Below are 22,059 nucleotides of genomic sequence, written 5' to 3'. Positions count from 1 at the left end.
TAGCCAGGCATGATAGTGCATGCCTGTAATCCCAGCTACTAGAGAGGCTGAAGCAGGAGAATTGCTTGAACTGGGGAGGCGGAGGTTGCAGTGAGCCCAGATCATGCCACTGCACTCCAGCCTGGGGGACAGATCCAGACTCCGTCTTAAAAAAAAAGAAAAGTCATCTTGGTAGTTTTGATGAATGAGCCATTAGAGAGTGGGACTGCTTTTAAGATTGTTTACCCAAAGTTGATGCTCTAAAGTGGGCTTAACAAAAACTAGGCTGGGTTATGTGATAAAGGCTTGCTACAGAATGGCGAAGGCAGAAGTTTAGACAACTGGACAGTGAAAAACAAGGCAAGACACAGAACCTAAAACAATGCCACAGTCCATAACAGAACCAGCATGTTGAACTACACGGCCATGACTGAACCCCTTCCCCTGGTTTCTGCCATGAACAATGCTTGCTGAGTGTCTTCTGTGTGCCTAGGTTATATGCTGAACTATGTGACACTGGGCACGCACTCAAGTAATGCTTAGCCTAGTTGAGGAGATACCACTAATATCCATGTGGTAATTGAGAACCAGGCCGTGTTTGTTATTAAATTCTGCAAACATATAAACATAATTACATTTAACATATAAGCATAATTAATTTGAGGAAGAAAATTCGTACATGCAGTATGAAAGGAGATCATTTTTGATGGGGGATATTAGAATATGTTTTTTGGTGGATATGTTGGTGCTGAGCCGGTCATGTGGAGATGGATTGGGATTACATAAAGTGAGAAGACTGTCTGAACTGGAGTGATGAGGGAATAGCTTAAGTAGCAGTGGGAATGTATTTAATTTATAGAAGGGACACAATGTAGAAATAAGGTTGTCAGAAGGCAAGATTAGGTTTTGGAGCTCCTAAAAGCAGTTTGGATTTCATATAAAAGCCTAGATAAGCCCAGGTTTACTGTTGATATTAAGGGTGATAAGGAGGAAATTCTGAAGCCTGAAAAATGTTAAAATAAATAAGAAATTAGCAGGTGTGGGCTGCCTGGGCACCATACCAGAGAAGCTTGAAGGCAAGGCCTGCCCACCCCAGGGAGAAACACTGAGGCTCAAACTGGTGAAAAGCAGGCTACATCGCAGATTGTAAATGAGTAAATGACATCTTTGAAGGCTGATTATTGAATTTAGAGAAAAACCAAGGGATGACTCATATTAAGTTGGTTAACTAAGTTGGAAAGAGGAAGAAACCCATGTTTTCTCAAATTCTTAAGAGATGGAACAAAAAGATTGGCTTAAATGGAAATAAAAGAATTATATATAAGAAAAAACTTCCTGTTAAAGAAAATCTATAAAAATTTTAAATATCTGTTTATTTTTAAATCCTCTTTAGAGATTGCCTATCTCTGTAACCGTGGGACTATCTCATGTGGATTACCTACTCTACAGGCAAAGAAAGCAGTAAAATTTCTTTTCTTTCTTTCTTTTTTTTTTTTTTGAGACAGTCTTGCTCTGTTGCTCAGGCTGGAGTGCAGTGGCCCAATAATCTGCTCACTGCAAGCTCCACTCCCAGGTTCAAGTGATTCTTCTGCCTCAGCCTCCTGAGTAGCTGGGATTACAGGCACATGCCACCACACCCAGCTAATGTTTTATATTTTAGTAGAGTTGGGGTTTCACTGTGTTGCCCAGGCTGGTTGTCAACTTCTGAGTTCTGGCAAATCCATCCATCTTGGCCTCCCAAAGTGCTGGGATTACAGGCGTGAGCCATCATGCTTGGCATCTCATTTCTTACTTATTTTTGTTTTTTGTTTCTTAAAAAAAATTTTTTTTTGTATTTAAGTGATGTCACAGCCATATGTACCTGCTTATTTTGCCTGAGAAATAGGAGTGAACACTGAAGCATGAGGATGCAGGGGATACTGAGGACAGATTTTGTGGGATATTTTGGCTCCTTTTACCTTTAAGTATCTGGGAAAATGCACTCTATGCAGAGGATAGCAACTTGGAGGAATAGTGGTGATACACTTTGGATGTGTGTCCTTGCCCAAATCTCATGTTGAAATATGATCCCCAGTGCTGAAGGTGGGGCCTGGAGGGAGGTGATTAGATCACAAGAGTGGGTTCTTATGAGTGGTTTAGCAATATCTCTGTGGTACTGTCCTCATGACAGTGAATGAGTTCTTACAATGTAAGATGTGGTTATTTAAGTGTGTGGCACCTCCCCTCCCTCTCTCTATCTTGCTCCTGCTCTGGCCATGTGATGTGCCTGTCCCCACTTTTGCCTTCTGCTATGATTGTAAGTTTCCTGAGGCCTCCCGAGGAGTAGATGCTGTCATACTTCCTGTACAGCCTGCAGACCCATGAGCCAATTAAACCTCTTTTCTTGTAAATTACCCAGTCTATGGTATTTCTTTATAGCAATGTGAGAACAGACTAATACAACTAGTATTTGTAAATAGTTATAAAAAGTTTTATAGAAAGTTTATAAAAAGTTAATATATTTTGGAGACAGTTTATACACATAGCAAATGACACCCTTATTCAAGTTATTAGAGAAAACAGCACTATGGGGGGTGATTTCTAGTATCCTTTTGCAACCAGCAGTATACTCTTGGTTTAAGGGGAGAGAAACTGATAATGAATTTCAGTGGCCATCATTTTGATAAAACAAAAACAAAACAGAATTTTGTTAAAAAAAGGAGATTAATGCCAGAAAGAGATTACAGGCTTTGGCTATGTGTAATCAATAACATGCTTGGTAGAATATGTAAAGTACTTAAAGTCTTTGCAAGATAAGCATGTCTTTTTTTTTTCAAGGTTTGCAGCTTTTTATTTATTAAGTTGGTATCTGTCAGTGTATCATTCATATCCCTTATAGAGAAATTTCATTATATAAATGCAAATAGTTCCATTTACGTGTAGTTCCTAACCTTTGCTGCTAAAAAAGGATGCTGAAGTAAATATATCTGTAACATGAAGTCTTAGCAATAGGATTGCTCTGTCAGAGAACATGTGTGATTTGGATTGGTAGTGTCAAACTGCTCTCCATAATGCCCTCTGTTGTGGAGGCTAGTGGGGCCATGAGTTCCCACTAGGAGTGTAGGCAATTGCCTGTCTTCCCATAGCTTCACCGATGTTGTAAATATGTCTAACTTTTGGATTTGTGCCAGTCTGAAAGACAGGAAGGGGAGACTCAGTTTAGCCTTAATTAGCATTTCTCTGATAAAGAATGTGCATTTGTACATGTTTTTATATTTAAGGGCCAGTTGCATTAATTATTCTGGGAATTATCTACTCATGTTTTTTGACCATTATTCTATCAGGCTATTCTGTTTCTTTGTTTTATAGGACCTTCTCATATGTTAAAATTAGTAGTGGGTGTGGTGGTTCATGCCCATAATCGTAGCACTTTGGGAGGCTGAGGAGGGAAGACAGCTAGAGCCTAGGAATTCAAGACCAGCCTGGACAATGTAGCAAGACCTTATCTCTACAAAATCTTAAAAAATTAGCCAGGTATGGTTGGTACATCCCTGTGGTCCCAGCTACTTGGGAGGCTGAGGTGGGAGGATCACATGAGCTCAGGTGGTTGTGGCTACAGTGAGCTGCAGTCACACCACTGAACTCTAGCCTGGGCAACAGAGCAAGACTCTGTCTCAAAAAAAGAAAAAAAAAAGGATTAGCTTTTATCTGTGGTGAAAGACAAATATTTGTTTCAGTTTGCAATTTGTGTTTTTACCTGTGCTTATCATACTTGTTACTGTGCAGACATTTTTTATTTTTATGTAGTCTAATTTATCAATATTTTCTTTTTCTAACATCTGGATTTTGAGATTTTAGTAGAAAGATTTTTTTTTCCTCTGCCAAGTTTTAACAGAATTCCCCAAAGTTTTCTTTGATTACTTTTAGGGTTTTATTTTTTTTATTTTTATTTTTTTTTTAAAGATGGTGTTTCACCATGATGGCCACGCTGGTCTTGAACTGGTGACCTCAGATGATCCACCAACCTTGGCCTCTCAAAGTGCTAGGATTACAGGCATGAGCCACCGTGCCCGGCCTAGTGTTTTATTTTTTTATGTTAAAATCTTTGATTCATTTATTCTCATGTGTTTTTCCAGATGTCTATCTAGTTGTCTCAATACTCTATGAAAAAATCCTCGAACCAACTGATTTGAGATGCTTATTTAATAATTTACAGAATTCCATTATACATATTTTTATTTTTTTGAGACGGAGTTTTGCTCTTGTTATCCAGGCTGGAGTACAATGGCGCGATCTCGAGTCACCACAACCTCCGCCTCCTGGGTTCAGGCAATTCTACTGTCTCAGCCTCCTGAGTAGCTGGGATTATAGGCACGTGCCACTATGCCCAGCTAATTTTTTGTATTTTTTAGTAGAGACGGAGTTTCACCATGTTGACCAGGATGGTCTCGATCTCTTGACCTCGTGATCCACCCACCTCGGCCTCCCAAAGTGCTGGGATTACAGGCTTGAGCCACGGCGCCTGGCCACATATTTTTATTTTTTTGAGATGGAGTCTCACTGTGTTGCCCAGACTGGAGTGCAGTGGCATGATCTCAGCTCGCTGCAACCTCTGCCTCCCAGGTTCAAGTGATTCTCCTGCCTCAGCCTCCCAGGTGGCTGGGATTACAAGTGCCCACCACTGTGCCTAGATAATTTTTGTATTTTTAGTAGAGATGGGTTTCACCGTGTTGACCAGACTGGTCTTGAATTCCTGACCTCAGGTGATGATCCTCCCATCTTGGCCTCCCAAACTGCTGGAATTACAGGTGAGCCACCATGCCCGGGCTCCAGTTTATACATGTGGATCTCTTTCTGAGCTATTTTATTTCATTTGTGTACTTGTCTTCTCATGCACTGTTATCATATTATTTTAATTATTGATTTTTTTTTAGACAGAATCTCTCTCTGTTGCCTAGGCTGGAGTGCAGTGGTGAAATCTCAGCCTACCACAACCTCCACCTCCCAGGCTCAAATGATTCTGCTGCCTCAGTCTCCTGAGAGGCTGGGATTACAGGAACCTGCCATCATGTCCCACGAATTTTTGTAGAGATGGGGTTTCACTATGTTGGCCAGGCTGGTCTTGAGCTCCTGACCTCAGGTGATCCACCTGCCTCGGCCTCCCAAAGTACTGGGATTATAGGCATGAGCCACCGTACCCAGCCAGTAGTTGTTTTAGTGTCTGGTAGGAATAGTTGTTCTTACTTTTAATATTTATTTATTTATTTTTAAATTAAATGATTAATTTTATTTTTTTAATAGAGACAGGGTTTTACCAGGTTAGCCAGGCTGATCTGGAAGTCCTGACCTTAAGTGATCCACCTGCCTCAGCATCCCAAAGTGCTGAGATTACAGGTGTAAGCCACCACAACCAGCCTCCTATTTATTCTTGTTTACTTATTTTTCCATATCATTTTGAGATTCAGCTTTCTATGATACAAGGAAATACAATGGCTCATTTTTATTGGAATTGTATTCAATTCATACATTTATTGACAAAGGTTTGACATTATCTATGTTGGGTCTTACTTTCTGAGGATATTATATCTTTCCATTTCTTTAGGTTTTCTTTATCTTCTCCCTATTTGTTAGGTTTTCTTTTGTATCCTTAAGTGATGTCTTAAAAATTTCCTTAGATAGATATGGTACATTTCCTCTTAGCTTTATATTTTAGTTGCTATTATAAATAGGCCATGTTCTTCAATTATATGTTCTAAATAATTGTTGTTCATGTATAGGAAAACTTTCTATTTTAGTAAGATAGAAGGATATAAAATTAAGAATTCTCATACTGTACATGGTTTTTCAGGAATTTCCTTTTGTTCAGCTATGTAATTATTTTATCTTCAGATATTGATAGGCTTACCATTTCTTATTCAACTTTGGTTGACATTTTACTTCTTTCCCAGTTTGTAGTTCATTTTTTCCCTCTTGTCTGGTTGTGCTGGCTGATGCTCCCTGCAGGGCTGAACAGTAGTGGTACTGGTTGGCATTCCTATGTGGATGGTCTTCAGTGCCTCCAGGGTCTTCCCAATAAGGATCATGTAGGCTTTGATCTATTTTTCCATCTCATGTTAAATGGCTGTTGATTCTTGTTTTATTATTTTAAGTTAAGAATGAATGTTGAAATTTTCATGCTTTTAAAGCATGTCTGATGCTGAAGGTATATTCCCCCGTTAGATCCATTGTGGTGAATTTTGTTAATCACTTTGAAAATATTTGAATTATCTTTGCATTTATGGAATAAACATTACCTGATCATAAAATGATGCTTGAAGTTGTCTGCTGAAATTGAAGTTAGGATTTTTACAGTTGATTCTTATACTCGTGATGAGTGTGTTACTTACCTGTCTTCCTTCATTTCTCCCTCCCTTGTCAGTTTAAGTGTTTGGTAGAATTCCTTAAAAAAAAGAGGTCTGGGCCAAAAGCAGGAGCTTATACCTGTAATCCCAGCACTTTGGGAGTTTGAGGGAGTGGATCACTGAGCTTGGGAGTTCAAGACCAGCCTGGGCAGCATGGCAAAATCCTGTCTATTAAAAAAAAAAAAAAAGAAAGAAAGAAAGAAAAAAAAAGCCTTGGTCTGGTGCTTATTGGTTGGCTAGGGGTGGGTAGATAAGTATTTTTTTGTGCCCTGCAATGTTATTTCTTTTTTTCTTTTCTTTTTTCTTTTTTTTTTTTTTTGAGACGGAGTTTCGCTGTTGTTACCCAGACTGGAGTGCAATGGCATGATCTCGGCTCACCGCAACCTTTGCCTTCTGGGTTCAAGCAATTCTCCTGCCTCAGTCTCCTGAGTAGCTGGGACTACAGGCGCGCACCACCATGCCCAGCTACTTTTTGTATTTTAAGTAGAGATGGGGTTTCACCTTGTTGACCAGGATGGTCTCAATCTCTTGACCTCGTGATCCACCCTCCTTGGCCTCCTAAAGTGCTGGGATTATAGGCGTGAGCCACCGTGCCCGGCCCCTGCAACGTTATTTCATCTGTGCAAATGATTCTCTTTAGTGTGTTCATCTCTTCGTGTCAGTAAAGCTTTGAACATTTTTATTTTATAGAAAGTTATCCATTTGCACAGCTTTTTTTTTTTTAATTGTACTTTAAGTTCTGGGGTACATGTGCAGAATGGCAGGTTTGTTACATAGATATATATGTGCCATGGTGGTTTGCAGCATCCATCACCCTGTCATCTGTATTAGGTATTTCTCCTAATGCTATCCCTCCCCTAGCCTCCCACCCCTCAACAGTCCCCAGTGTGTGATGTTCCCCTCCCTGTGTTCATGTGTTCTGATTGTTCAACTCCCACTTATGAGTGAGAACATGTGGTGTTTGGTTTTCTGTTCTTGTGTTAGCTTGCTGAGAATAATGGTCTCCAGCTTCATCCATGTTCCTGCAAATGACATGAACCCATCCTTTTCTTTTTCTTTTTCTGGGATGGAGTTTCACTCTTGTTACCCAGGCTGGAATGCAATGGCGTGATCTTGGCTCACCGCAACCTCTGCCTCCTGGGTTCAGGCAATTCTCCTGCCTCAGCCTCCTGAGTAGCTGGGATTACAGGCACGCACCACCGTGCCCAGCTAATTTTTTGTATTTTTAGTAGAGATGGGGTTTCACCTTGTTGACCAGGATGGTCTCGATCTCTTGACCTTGTGATCCACCCACCTTGGCCTCCCAAAGTGCTGGGATTACAGGCGTGAGCCACCGCGCCCGGCCGAACCCATCCTTTTCTATGGCTTCATAGTATTCCATGGTGTCTATGTGCCACATTTTCTTTATTCAGTCTATCATTGATGGACATTTGGGTTGGTTCCAAGTCTTTGCTATTGTGAACAGTGCTTTAGTAAACATGTGTGCATGTGTCTTTATAATAGAATTATTTATAATTCTTTGGGTATATACCCAGTAATGTTGCCCAGATTTTTATTAAAGTTATTTGCATAGGACTTAGTGTAGAATTCTTTCTTATGATTTTTATGATTTTCTGTTTTTTCTTCTTTGCACATTTTTATTTTGTATTATATGTGGGCTTTCTCTTCTGCCCTTATTTTATTTTTCTTAATTGGATTAAATAGTGGGGTATACAGGTGCTTAAAGTAAACTTTACCCTTTTTCATATTAAAAAAAGTTGATTATAACTTGTAAGTTTAAATTTGTTAACCCAGGCCCCATTACTAGGGACAGCAGGAGTAGTTTCATAACTCTGAATGCTTTTTAAAAATTTAAAAATAGGCAACTGTGATTGAGTCATCATGATTGAGTAGTGCTTAGGAAAACCAAGGGAGATGCATTTATTTTGAGCACATTTCATGTATGTTAAAGGTCATGATAGTTGTGCCAAATTCTTTCCCTTTTCGTTTTATGAACCTATTGTATGATATATCATAATCTATTTCTTCTAAGGCAGGGTTGTTGCTACCAGAAAACCTATGAAACTTTTATGTAGTGTGTTTTTTTCATTTGTATTCACATTTTTTTCTCTTTGAGACGGAGTTTTGCTCTTGTCACCCAGGCTGGAATGCAATGGTGTGGTCTTGGCTTACCACAACCTCTGTCTCCCAGGTTCAAGGCTGCCTCAGCCTCCTGAGTAGGTAGGATTACAGGTGCCTGCTACCATGCCTGGCTAATTTTTGTATTTTTAATAGAGATGGGTTTTTCACCATGTTGGCTAGGCTGGTGTTGAGCTCCTGACAGGCGATCTATCTGCCTTGGCTTCCAAAGGGCTGGGATTACAGGTGTGAGCCACTGTGCCCGGCCTGTATTCACATTTTTCATTTGTCATCCTCCTCAATTCTCCCATTTCCAATAATTGAGAAACTTAAAACCTTAAAATAACAACAAACTTCCTAACAAGGAGCAACCCCTGTTACTAGTACATTGCTAATGTAACCATTAAATAGATAAAATACTACTCATAATAAGTGAAATTAAGTGGAAAGATGTTATTGTGTGTCATAAGTTGGTTCTCTCATCTTAAGTATTTCTCCTAAATCGGCTTCATTCATAAGGTGAATAGTTTAATATAGATCTGTTGTTTGTATCAACAAAATGATAATGTGATTCAGAGGAAGGGACAAGTCCAGGTCTTCTGGGAGCTTAAAGCTTACACAATGTGGAGCCCTTCTTTAATAAGGAATACAAAGTGACACATGCAAAAGTAAGTATAGGGCCTTGGAAGGCGCCTATGTAAGTTTGGACCCTGAAGTTTAACCTTACTGGCTTCACAGTCGATCTGTCTTTTGCTTAAAAACCTTGAACTCAAACCTGGAGTAATGACTGAGGATATAGCAGGACTGCTTGGCTCTTTGGACCAAAAAAGAGAGGCCATTTTCTATAAACCGTGTCTGGCTGACAGTCCAGGTTAATAAAGATGTAGAAATGGTAGAAGGTGTGAGAATATATCTAACAACAATAACAAATCAAGGGTGATTATCCTTTCTAAGCCTTGACAAATCTGTAAGATGTGCAGGGAAGCTACTTCAGCCTTGGAGAGACCTTGAAGAGTGATGATACTGGCAGGATACCTGTGTACTGATGTTACAGAGTCTTAATGGAGGGCAGAATGGTGGACTGTTGTCCTTGGACAACATGGACCTGGCTGAACTACAGAAATGGTGGACCACTGGGTGGACTGCTGCCCACGGGACGGTTTTGTTTGTTTGTTTGTCTGGCTTATTGTAGGATGGTCCAGAGATTGGAAATGAGAGGAAATTAGGTGGGTTCCAAGCTGTAAAACTTCTTGCCTCAGTTAAAAAAAAAAAAAGGATGAATTGAGTCACAACTTTCTGGGAAAAATGGTCATGTGTAAGTGAATTATAAGTGGATCTCTAGATGAATGTTAGATGAGGGTCGTATATAGATTTTCTTGTATCATTTAAGTTTCCTTTCTTCCCTCAAAGGTAGGAGAAATGCTAGGAAGAACTGCTACTCACGGCTTTCTATTTAGCAAGGAAGAACTAGGGGTGATGTGGTATTGATGGGAAAGATCTTACATATTTGCGGTTTGTCAGTGGGCAGGTATTGGACAGCGTGATGTGAAACTTGAAGCATTAAGATATGAGGAAGCACTTGGTTTTGTAGTCACTGACTTGGTTGCAAATCCTGGCTCAGTTCCTTCTTCTCTGTAGCTCCAGGCAAGTTACTCAACCCCTCTGAATGTTAATTTCCTCATGTATAAATTGGAGAAAATATGTAATACCTCATAGGATTGTGAAGACTACAAAGTGTGGGTGTCAAGGGTTTTACATACAGGCTGGCATCAGGAAACGGTCAATGTCCGCTGCCTTCTAGTTTAGGAAGGAAGATTTAAAAATATACATAGAAAGATAGGTAGGATTGGCTAGAGCCTTTAATTAAAGTTAGAGCTAGAAATTTGGGAGAACTCTTTTATATTTTTATTTATTTATTTTTTTGAGACTGAGTCTTGCTTAGTCACTTAGGCTGGAATGCAGTGGTATGATCTTGGCTCATTGCAACCTCCATCTCCCAGGTTCAAGTGATTCTCCTGCATCAGCCTCCTGAGTAGCTGGCACTGCAGACACGCAGCACTGTGCCCAGCTAATTTTTATATTTTCAGTACAGATGGACTTTCACTATGTTGACCAGGGTGGTCTTGAAATCCTGACCTCAAGTGATCTGTCTGCCTTGGCCTCCCAAAGTGTTGGGATTACAGGCATGTATCACCACTCTTGGCCTGAAAGAACTCTTAGAGGTAACCTTTTTTTCTGATTAAAAATACTGACATATAATTTACATGTGTTTCAGCGCACATGTTAAGTGTTCAGATACGTGATTTTTTAACATATTTGTAGACTTATATGATTACCCCAATCGAGCTAAAGAACACATCCATGATCTCAAAATTCTCCCTGCTTAGTATCTGCCCTTCATCTCTCAGTCCCAGTGGTACCCTCTCTTCTGGTTTCTGTCATCATCTTTTTTTCCTGTTTTTGACATTTACATTAATGAAATCATACGTTATGTATTCTTTGTGTCAGTTTTGTTCTCATTCTGTATAATATTTGTGAGATTTCTCCATGCTGTTGCATGAATCATTGGATTAAAAAAAATTGCTATGGAGTATTTCTTTATACAATACCAATAGTTTGTTTATTTATTATAATGTTGTTTGATAATTGGGTTAGTTCCAGTTTTTAACCATTAAAAATAAAGCTGCTGTAATCATTGTACAGACATTCTTATCACAGTCCGTGCCATAGGGTAAACAAGTATTTGTTGAACTCTATTAGAAACTGCTACATGGTATTCTAAAATGTTTGTACACTCAGCAGCAATGTTTGAGAGTTCCAACTGGTCCCTAGTGTCTCCAGTACTTGGTATTTTTGACCTTTTGAAATTTTAGTCATTCTTGTGTGTGTGTAGTGGTATCTCATTATAGTGTTAAAAATCACATCTTAAGTATTTTTCTTAAATTAATATATATACTTTATTGAAAAATTAGGCATTGCAGAAGTATAAATAAGAAAGTTAAAAATGAGCTATATGAAATGCTTATTAATCAGAAAAGGCCTTAATATTTTTATGTATTTCCTTATAGTTTTCCCCCATTCATATATATATGTACACACACACACACACACACACACACACACACACAGATAGTTTTTTTGAAATGAAGTCTACCTCTTTCATCCAGGCTAGAGTGCAGTGGTACCATCTCAGCTCACTGCAATCTCCACCTCCCAGGTTCAAACAATTCTCCTGTGTCAGCCTCCCAAGTAGTTGTGAGTACAGGTGTGTGCCACCACACCGACTAATTTTTATGTCTTTAGAAGAGGCAAGGTTTTACTATGTTGGCCAGGCTGGTCTCAGACTCCTGACCTCAAGTGTTCCGTATCCCCCAGTCTCCTGAAATGCTGTGATTACACATGTGAGACACTGCACCTGGCTTCATACATATATGTTTGAATTAAATTAATAACAATAAAAAATTTAAAAAGTGTTTGGGAAGGGAAGCAGTGATAAGCAGGATCACAAAGGAGTCAATGTGAAGTGAACTTAGCTAAGTGGCCTAACTTATGTCCTGGAAATCCTAACTTGACTAAAGGCTCAGAGAATGGTTTGGACTTGGTATATCTAGAACTTAGCCTTGCAGCATTACAGGTACATTGTTGTGAAAAAAGGTGACAAAAAGTGACTGGAAATTTGTGCAGTTAGGTGACTATGTTGTTGATACAGTTATTAACATATGAACATATGTAGTGATTAACGAACTGTAGGAGGACAAGATGGAGATCAGATCAGTTGTATGGTTCTGGGATCTGTCCTTGGTACTGGCTTCTTAAGATGGTATTACAATCTTTTTTTTTGAGGCGGAGTCTCACTCTGTCACCCAGGTTTGAGGGCAGTGGTGCCATTTCAGCTCACTGCAACCCCCACCTCCCAGGTACAAGCGATTCTCCTGCCTCAGCCTCCCAAGCAGCTGAGACTATAGGTACCTACCACCACACCTGGCCAATCTTTTGTATTTTTAGTAGACACAGGGTTTTACTTTGTTAGCCAGGATGGTCTCAATCTCCTGACCTCGTGATTCACCCATCTCAGCCTCCCAAAGTGCTGGGATTACAGGAGTGAGCCACCGTAGTTGGCCTTTTATTTTTTTTTTTTGAGATGGAGTCTTGCTCTGTCTTCCAGGCTGGAGCGCAGTGGCATGATCTTGGTTTGGTTCACTGTAACCTCCACTTCCTGTGTTCAAGCGATTCTGTGCCTCGGCCTCCTGAGTAGCTGGAACTACAGGTACATGCCACATGCCTGGCTAATTTTTGTATTTTTAGTAGAGATGGAGTTTCATATGACCTGGTCCACATGCCTGACCTCAAGTGATCCACCTGCCTCAGCCTCCCAAAGTGCTAGGATTACAGGCATGAGCCACCGCACCTGGCCATAATGATCTTTTTAGTCTTTACATCTAGGTGATTGCTTGAGCATGGTCCCCCCCTCTTCCTTGACACTGAATATTTCTGTTCTTTAATCCCAGTAGCACTGGTCCATCTCATTCCCCAACATATACATAGAGTTGGTCATTATACTATCTTATTGTGGTCTCTTCTTTTTTTTTTTTTTTTTTGAGACGGAGTTTCGCTCTTGTTACCCAGGCTGGAGTGCAATGGCGGGATCTCGGCTCACCGCAACCTCCGCCTCCTGGGTTCAGGCAATTCTCCTGCCTCAGCCTCCTGAGTAGCTGGGATTACAGGCACGTGCCACCATGCCCAGCTAATTTTTTGTATCTTTAGTAGAGACGGGGTTTCACTGTGTTGACCAGGATGGTCTCGATCTCTTGACCTTGTGGTCCACCTGCCTCGGCCTCCCAAAGTGCTGGGATTACAGGCTTGACCCACCGCGCCCGGCCTGTGGTCTCTTCTTTAATCACACTAATCACATTTATGGGTCAGGAAGGAAGTTGGGGATGGTGGGGAAGGATCTAGGCCTGGCTTCTTTGCCAAGGACCTGAGCCCCTCTGAGGAGCTTCTCATGACAGGAAAAGGACACTGCCACCAATAAATAGTGTTGGAACAGGTAAGCTCCTCCCTGCCCAATTCAAAAATAATAACACACACTACACACACAGACAGGAGTGTGAAGTAATAAGTGTAAGACTTCATGCATTTTCCAAAATGAACTTGTCTGTAGACCTCTCATCTAGGTCGAGAAACTGAACATTACCAGTACCCCAGAATATTCCCCCAAGACCGCCTTTCAGTCTCTATGGGATTTAGGAGTATATTTTTGTCAATTCTGAACTAGTTTTAATTTAAAATTTTCCTATAGAAACAGTGTTAAGAGAGATATTCTATTTCATGCTATTACTGCTATGTGATCACCTGTGTTTTTGAGTGAGTGAGGCTTATGACTGCGTAGGGTTCTTGCTCACACAGACCATTTCAAACATGGCTCCCATGAGAGTGTTTTGAAGGCTGATTGTCTGACATTTGGAACACAGGCTATTTGTAGGTTAAGGGTCTACTTCTGTATATAAGCTACTATATCTTCTTTGGTCTGCAGTAGACCCTGATTTTCTTAACTGCTTGCTTAGGAAGTTTGCTTTACAACTGGAGAACAGAAAAACTAGTGTGATTTATAAATGGACTGTTATTCTAAGAGTTCACTCCACTAATTTAGAGTTAATTATGTTTGAGATGGTTTCAACTTCTGCCTTCATTTCCACAGGCCTTTCATATCTGGTATAATTTATGTACAAGTGACTTGCTAAAGGCACAGGGGCACAGGGCAGCTTGTGCAATTAATCTCTTGCATGAGATAGAGAGACAGTTGTAATTTTATCTTCATCAGAGCACCGACTGTTTTGGCTTGGTGAAAGCATTTGGTGTAAGAACAAAGTTCAAACGTTTATGGCTTTATTCTTTTAAAGCTGACTTCTGAAGTAAAAGGAATTTCTTTTTCGAATTAGAGTTTTACCATTTTAAGAACTGTGGGCTGCTTTAAAGGACAAGGATTAACTTATTAAAAATAATGGGATTGCTTTAATGATAGCAAAACTTATATAAGAATTGAATCTGTGTTAGCTAATCTGCTATGTGTTTATAGCTATGAATTTTGAAGACTTTTGATCTACTCACGAATATTTCTTGGTGCCAAAACAAATATTTCCTCTCTTCCTTTCTAATCTGTAATTTGAGGCCTGACATACAGTGAGTGTTCCCTATATGTTGATTGAATTGAATATTTTTTCCTGTCAGAGCTTATATTTAGGTAAATTGGATCTGTATCTCAGATGAAAGTACTCAGGAGAAAGTAACATGTTTTCAGTCATGCTCCTTTTGACACTGAATTTTGTAATAGTCCCATTTTCAGATATTGTGTGCCTAATATTACAGCACTCATAAGCTGGTACCTGCTCTTCTACAGTATATATTTTCATCTTAGGGACAACTGTCAGTTCCATGTAGTGTTTTGCATTTTGGTTATATCACGTGTACCTGCCACCTCATTTAATAAATACAACATTGCAGAAACAGTGCAATTCTCCTAGGTATCCTTTCCTGATCCCTTACTCTGCTACTCCTTGGAACTATAACTCTGACTTTCATGCTTATCTTGATTCATATTTTCATACTTCCCTTACATATGTATATATGCTTCATACATAGTATTTATTGTTTTGCGTTATTCAAACTATAAAAATGTTGTCTTCCACATATCATTTTGTGTTCATTCTGTCTTTTGCTCATTCTGATGGTTTCAGAATTATGTAAATTGGTAACTGTTCTAGCTAATTTTTTCTGACTCTTGTATTCACATCATATGCCTATCAGTTTATCTAGTCTCTCCTTAATGGACTTTAGATGGTTTCCACTATTTTGCTAAAGCTAACAATGTGGCAGTCTTCTTGTATATGTCTCCTTGTACACAGTTTTATAAGAATCTCTCTGGAGAATAAGAGAAAAAACTCGTTAAGGTGGAATGCCAAATAATAAATGTGGAATGATTGAAGGAGTGAGAAAATATTATTTTATTTATTTTTTTTAATTTTTTTTTTCTTTTGAGACAGTCTTGCTCTGTTGCCCAGGCTGGAATGCAGTGGTATGATCTTGGCTCATTGTAATCTCTGCCTCCCCCGATTCAAGCTATTCTTATGCCTTAGCTTCCCAAGTAGCTGGGATTACAGGTGTGCACCACCATGCCCAGCTAATTTTTTTTGTATTTTTAGTAGAGAAGGGGTTTTGGATGTTGACCATGCTGGTCTGAAACTCCTGACCTCAAGTGAGCCACCTGTCTCTGCCTCCCAAAGTGCTGGGAATACAAGTGTGAACCACTGCACCCAACAGAGTGAGAAAATAACATTTAAAAGACACATAGTACTTACTTGTTAAGGCCAATAGATGGTAATACTGTGGGTGAAAGCTGGAATATACAAAGTTTGATATCCTAAATATCCATGGGGAACAGGTTATTTATATAGTCTCAAAGTATCTCTCCTTTATAGATGCTTTTAGGTAGTAAGTACTTATAAAGAGAAAAAATATTAATGTTTCATAAAGAAACCTGGAAGCTCCACTTTAAACCAAGTGATCCAAGTCACACATCACCGGTCATGACCAACTGTCTCCGATAAGATGCACTGAGAACACAACATTCCTTATATTGTATTACTTCTGAAAGTATACAGTCTGCGTCTAATCATGAAGAAACGTTAGACAAATCCAAATTAAGAGCTGCTCTACTAAATAAATGACTCATACTTTTAAGAAATGTCGGGCCAGGTGCAGTGGCTCACACCTGTAATCCCAGCACTTTGGGAGGCTGAGGTGGGTGGATCATGAGTTCAAGAGATTGAGATTGTCAACATGGTGAAACCCCGTCTCTACTAAAAATACAAAAAATTAGCTGGGCATGGTGGCGCGTGCCTGTAATCCCAGCTATTCAGGAGGCTGAGGGAGGAGAATTGCCTGAACCCAGGAGGCGGAGGTTGCGGTGAGCCGAGATTGTGCCACTGCACTCCAGCCTGGGTAACAAGAGCGAAACTCCGTCTCAAAAAAAAAAAAAAAAAAAAAGAAATATCAATATCTTGAAAGACAAAGGAATGCTGAGGAACTTTTCCACATTTAAGGAAATTAAAAAGACTTGACATGTAGTAAATGTAAGGTACAATCCTGGACCAGAAAAAAAAATTGCTATAAAGGATATTAGTGAGACAATTGTCAAAATTTGAATAAAGTCTTGTAGATTAGATGCTCATATTGCATTGATATCAACCTCCTTCATTTTGATAATTATAATTTGGCTAAGTAAGTGAATCTCTGTGTCCCAAGGAAACATATGCTGAAGTATTTGGGGGTAATGGGTATGATGTTTATTACATATTCTAAGTGGCTTGGAAAAATTTTATATATATATAAAGATAGAACAATAAAGCAAATGTGGCAAGATGTTGGCAATTAGTGAACCTGGGAGAAGTGACCTATTGTTGCAACTTCTCTGTACATTTGAAATTATATTTTAAAAGATCTTCCTGAGTTATACCTGGGCGTGTCATTGCTGGGTCATAGGCTCTGAATGTTTTTGGATTTACTAGATAGTGCCAAGTGGTTTTCTAGTATGGTTGTTCCACATCTTGACCAGTACTTCATATTATCAGATTAAACATCTTTATCAGGCTTATGAGTATGAAAGAGTATCTCATTGTGGCTTTTTTTTTTTTTTCCTGAGACAGGGTCTTGCTCTGTCGCCCAGGCTGGAATGCAGTGGCATAATGTCAGCTCACTGCAACCTCTGTTTCCTGGGTTTAAGCAGTTTAACGGTCTCAGCCTCCCCAGTAGCTGAGATTACAGGTGCCTGCCACCATGCTCAGCTAATTTTTTGTATTTTTAGTAGAGACAGGGTTTCACCATGTTGGGCATGCTGGTCTCCAACTCCTGACCTCAAGTGATCTGCTTGCCTTGGCCTCCCAGAGTGCTGGGATTACAGGTTATGAGCCACCACCCCCAGCCTCATTGTGGTTTTAGTTTGCATTTCTTTGATTATAGTGAGGCAGAACGTCTTTTAAATATTTCATCAATAAGGATACTCTTTTATGAATTGCTTGCTATATTCTTAACCATTTTTAAAACAGAGTTCTTTGACTTTTTTTTTTTTTTGAGACGGAGTTTCGCTGTTGTTACCCAGACTGGAGTGCAATGGCACGATCTCGGCTCACCGCAACCTCCGTCTCCTGGGTTCAAGCAGTTCTCCTGCCTCAGCCTCCCGAGTAGCTGGGACTACAGGCGCGTACCACTAGGCCCAGCTAATTTTTGTATTTTTAGTAGAGATGGGGTTTCACCTTGTTGACCAGGATGGTCTCGATCTCTTGACCTTGTGATCCACCTGCCTCGGCCTCCCAAAGTGCTGGGATTATAGGTGTGAGCCACTGCGGCCGGCCTGACATTTTTAAATTAATTTTTTGTATGTCTAATATATTCTGGAAATTAATCCTTTGGGAAATTAATCCTTTGTCAGCTAGATACATTGCAGTTACCTATATACTTTTGAAAGATGCTTAATTAAAGTTTAAAATTGAGTTATGTTTTATTTAAGTTACATAAAATAAACTAGGTAAGAAGGCAGAGGAGATATTGTACAAGTGTGTAGGGGCTGGAGGGCTGGCATTGTTCACAGATCTCTTTTCTCTTGGCTCAGTCAAATAATATGGGGCAACTTGAACTTGTATTTTTATCTCTGGCCCCTCTGAAAAAGGTTATTTTTAGGAAGGCTGTCTATTGTCCCCAGTGTATTTCATTCAGAAATTTGCTGAATAATGTATTCTTCCCTCCTGCTGTAGACTTAAAAAGAAATAACGAAACTCTTGCACTGCTAAATACTGGCCAGTACTTGGATTGAGTAACCTGTTTTGAGTGGTATTGCAGTGCCTGTAGAGCAAGAGGGTAATTCAGTAGGGACATTATCTTGGTTCATCCTCTAATACTAATTAAACCTTTTTTGGAGATGATAAAAAAAAAAGGTTAAACCACTTAGACTTGACTTCTGAAAAGGAGAACCTAATTAACATTCAGGAACTTACTTTTAGCCTGGGTGACAAGAGCGACACTCCCTCTCAAAAAAAAAAGAACTTACTTTTTCCCTACCCTTCTCTCCCCTTCCCTCCTCCCCTCCCCTCCACTCCTCTCTCTTTCCCTTCCCTTTCCTCCTCCAGGGCATAGGTAATATAGCACTGTCCTTTTTCCTTATTGATTTCCTAGTAAACTGGAAAATGAAGGGATCAGAAAAGATCTTCTTTCAGGAAATTTAACACCTTAATCTCTATCTCAGAATAAAAGGTTTTTCTTTGTAGCCTAATGTCAGAAGTAAACTTTTGTGATAACCCCAAAGTTTGCCCGCTTTGACCTCCCAAAGTGCTGGGAAAATGAATGATCACATGACTGTATATATAGCTACTCTTTATTCTTTGAAGACATTCTCATTTTTTGTATTTAATAGTTAGAATTGAATGATAGTAGTCATTTTTCAATTCATAAAAATTTATGCTGCTTTAAAAATGATTGAGTTATTTTCTTGATGGGAAATACAATAATAGTATAGAGAGGACAATCTAATTCTGTTGTATAGAAATAGCTACTTAATGTTTTCATTTTGACATTTTTTTCTATGCATATGTGTTTCATAGAGTTAAACTATAGTTTTAGTCTTTTTTTGATTAACATTATAGTATTTATTAATGGATGCATTTTATATCATTGTCTTGATTAATTATAACGAAGACTGCTACAGTGAACACTCTTGCTTACATTTCTAATTATTTTCTGATGACAGATTCCTAGAATTGGAATTATTGATCATTAGCAAAACTGTCTTCAGTGTTTTCATGCCAAACCAACTTTGACAAAGTTGCTACTACTTCCATACTTGTACAAGTTGAAATTGAGAGTACTTGTGTCATTTCAAGAGTCATTGAATAAAATGCTGCTGATTTGATAATGTAAATAGGCCTTTGCCTAATACACATTTCTTTTTTTACTAGTGAAAATTTATATTATATTAACTATTAATATTTATGTTGTTGTGAATTTTGCTTACTTTTATGGAGGAGGCGGCGATTTTCCTATAAATAATTTTTTTATATTAAAAAAATCAACTTTTTGCTATTTATGGAGAATCTTTTGCCATTTTGCTTGCTTTTTGTCAGGGAGAAAAGAAGTCTTTGTTTTTACACAGTCTAGAGCTATACTTGGGGAGAATTGTGTGTGTGTGTGTGAGTTCTTTGGCTAATGGTACACAGGGAAGAAATCCAAGCAAGGGGATTATGGAGGATCAAAACTCCCCTATATAATTAATAAAGATTATAGGGTAGAGGCCATTTCATGCAGACACAGTGATTTCACCTCTTTTCCCACTGCAATTGTTTGTCTCTTACTTCTGACGATGACTGATGTCACCCATTAAACTTACTGACTTGTTTGCCGTATTTAAATTCTACAGTTAAAGCTGCCCCTTCGGTTAATTCTTCTGTCCTATGGCATTTTCTCATGTCCTGATGCTTTCTTTTAAGGTATTATCCAAAGAGATGAGTCACCCATGGAAAAAGGGCTCTCTGGTCTACGAGGAAGGGACTTTGAGCTGTCTGACGTGTTTTATTTCTCCAAGAAGGGATTGGAAGCCATTGTGGAAGATGAAGTGACCCAGAGGTTTTCCTCAGAGGAGCTAGTGTCATGGAATCTCCTCACAAGAACCAATGTAAATTTCCACTACATCAGTCTGCGGCTCACTATGGTGTGGGTGCTGGGTGTCATAGTGCGCTATTGTGTCCTACTGCCTCTGAGGTAAGTCATGTGCCTGATAATTTGATGATAAGCTTGGCTCAGCTTTCTTTCTTTTTTTTTTTTTTTTGTAGTTTTAGTAGAGATGGGGTTTCACCTTGTTAGCCAGGATGGTCTCGATCTCCTGACCTCGTGATCTGCCCACCTTGGCCTCCCAAAGTGCTGGGATTACAGGAGTGAGCCACTGCACCCGGCCTCAGATTTCTTTTTGAGCCATGTACATGATGGCTATACATAGTGTTTCGTGGTGCTGATTCCACCCATTCCCACGTACGAAACGCCACCAAACATGACCTCTGCGGGAGTGTATTAAGTGTCCATTTTCCTTTGACAATTTTTCCCCCAATGAAGTTGTGTATTCAGAATCCAATGTATATCTTAGAATCTGGATCAACTTTGCTATTAGAGTTCGCGTTAACTTCAGGATGGAGAGGAAAAAGAAGTTAAGAAGAGGAAGAGAGAGATGATCAATAGTTTGATATTCACTAGAGTATCAACCAAACTGTAAGAGTGAGCCAGAACCCACTGACTTTCCTTGCCAGTCCATAGCAGTTAATAATTGCATAAGAGAGAAAAAATTCTTGATTATGGTTACATGAGGGAGAGACCCATTTGAAGTGTGAGTTTGTTCCATCCAATTTGTTGTGATCATGGACTTCTCTTATTAAAGGGTCCCCACCTGGGTCACCTGGATCCCCTTCTGCTTCTGAGCTTGAGTACCACCTGGTGAGGAGGCAATGTTAAGCCTAGTTTACTAAAAGCACATGTGGAATGTGAGTAGAAGGCACTGCATGGTGGGATGAAGCTGCAAGTGTCCACGATCTGATTAGCATGGTGGTGGAGGTAGTAGGCATGTATACCAGCCACATTATTGTTGATCATCTTGCTTCATTTTCCTGGACATGGCCCTGGCATCCTCTCAGCAGAGCTTTCCAGGCAGTGGCTACCTGCCAACTAAACTTGGCAAATGAGTTGAAATCTCTATATCACCCCCAGGGTGGCCTATGCTTGCCTCATTCAGATTTATTACCAGGGAAAGCATTGCTTAACTATAGGCAAATGCAGATTTCTAAGAAATTATTTCTGGGTTTTTTTTTGGCCCATATTGCTAGTTCAGACATTGGGGCATAGTATGTCTTTTGGGAATCATTTCAGCTGTGATAATGAAGCAAAATTAAAGGTTTCACATACACTTCTTGAACCTTAAACTAGCACCCCCAAAGTGGGGTTCATGTACTCTGGGAGTATGCAAGACTATCCACTGGCAGGCAGGAAGGAAATATTAGAGCTTTTATTTATTAAAAGCTTCTGTTCTAACTGGTTCTAACCTCTGCCTCCTGAGTTCAAGCTATTCTTATGCTTCAGCCTCCTGAATAGCCAGAATTACAGGCATATGCCTCTGCGCCTGGCTAATATTTATTTATTTATTTATTTAGAGATGGGGTTTCACCATGTTGGCCAGGATGGTCTCGATCTCCTGATCTCAAGTGATCTGCCTGCCTTGGCCTCCCAAAGTGTTGGGATTACAGGCATGAGCCACCGTGCCTGGCCCAATTTTTGTATTTTTAATAAAGATGGGGTTTCACCATGTCAGCCAGGCTGGTCTCAAACTACTGACCTCAAGAGATCTGCCTGCCTTGGCCTCCCAAAGTGCTGAGATTACAGGCATGAGCCACAGTGCCTGGCCTGAACTGCACACTTTAATGGGGTGAATTGTATGGCAATTCACAGACTGTGGCTGAAAACTTATGTATGAGAAATTGTCTCACTTAAACTGGGAAAC

At 39.6% G+C, this 22,059-nt stretch overlaps 1 protein-coding gene across 1 annotated transcript in view; it reads left to right on the top strand.

Annotated features, from left to right (window-relative positions):
• The window catches only part of GPAT3 (glycerol-3-phosphate acyltransferase 3), a 70,941-nt gene that overhangs the window by 27,418 nt on the left and 21,464 nt on the right, over positions 1–22,059 (top strand). The window contains exon 3 of the mRNA XM_002745641.6: positions 20,009–20,279. Within this exon, the coding sequence (XP_002745687.1) occupies positions 20,009–20,279 (271 nt within the window). The remainder of the gene's footprint in view (positions 1–20,008; positions 20,280–22,059) is intronic.

This window comes from Callithrix jacchus, chromosome 3 (assembly GCF_049354715.1).
Source record: "Callithrix jacchus isolate 240 chromosome 3, calJac240_pri, whole genome shotgun sequence".
Classification (NCBI taxonomy): domain Eukaryota; kingdom Metazoa; phylum Chordata; class Mammalia; order Primates; family Cebidae; genus Callithrix; species Callithrix jacchus.
This window is presented reverse-complemented; position numbering and strand designations above follow the sequence as displayed.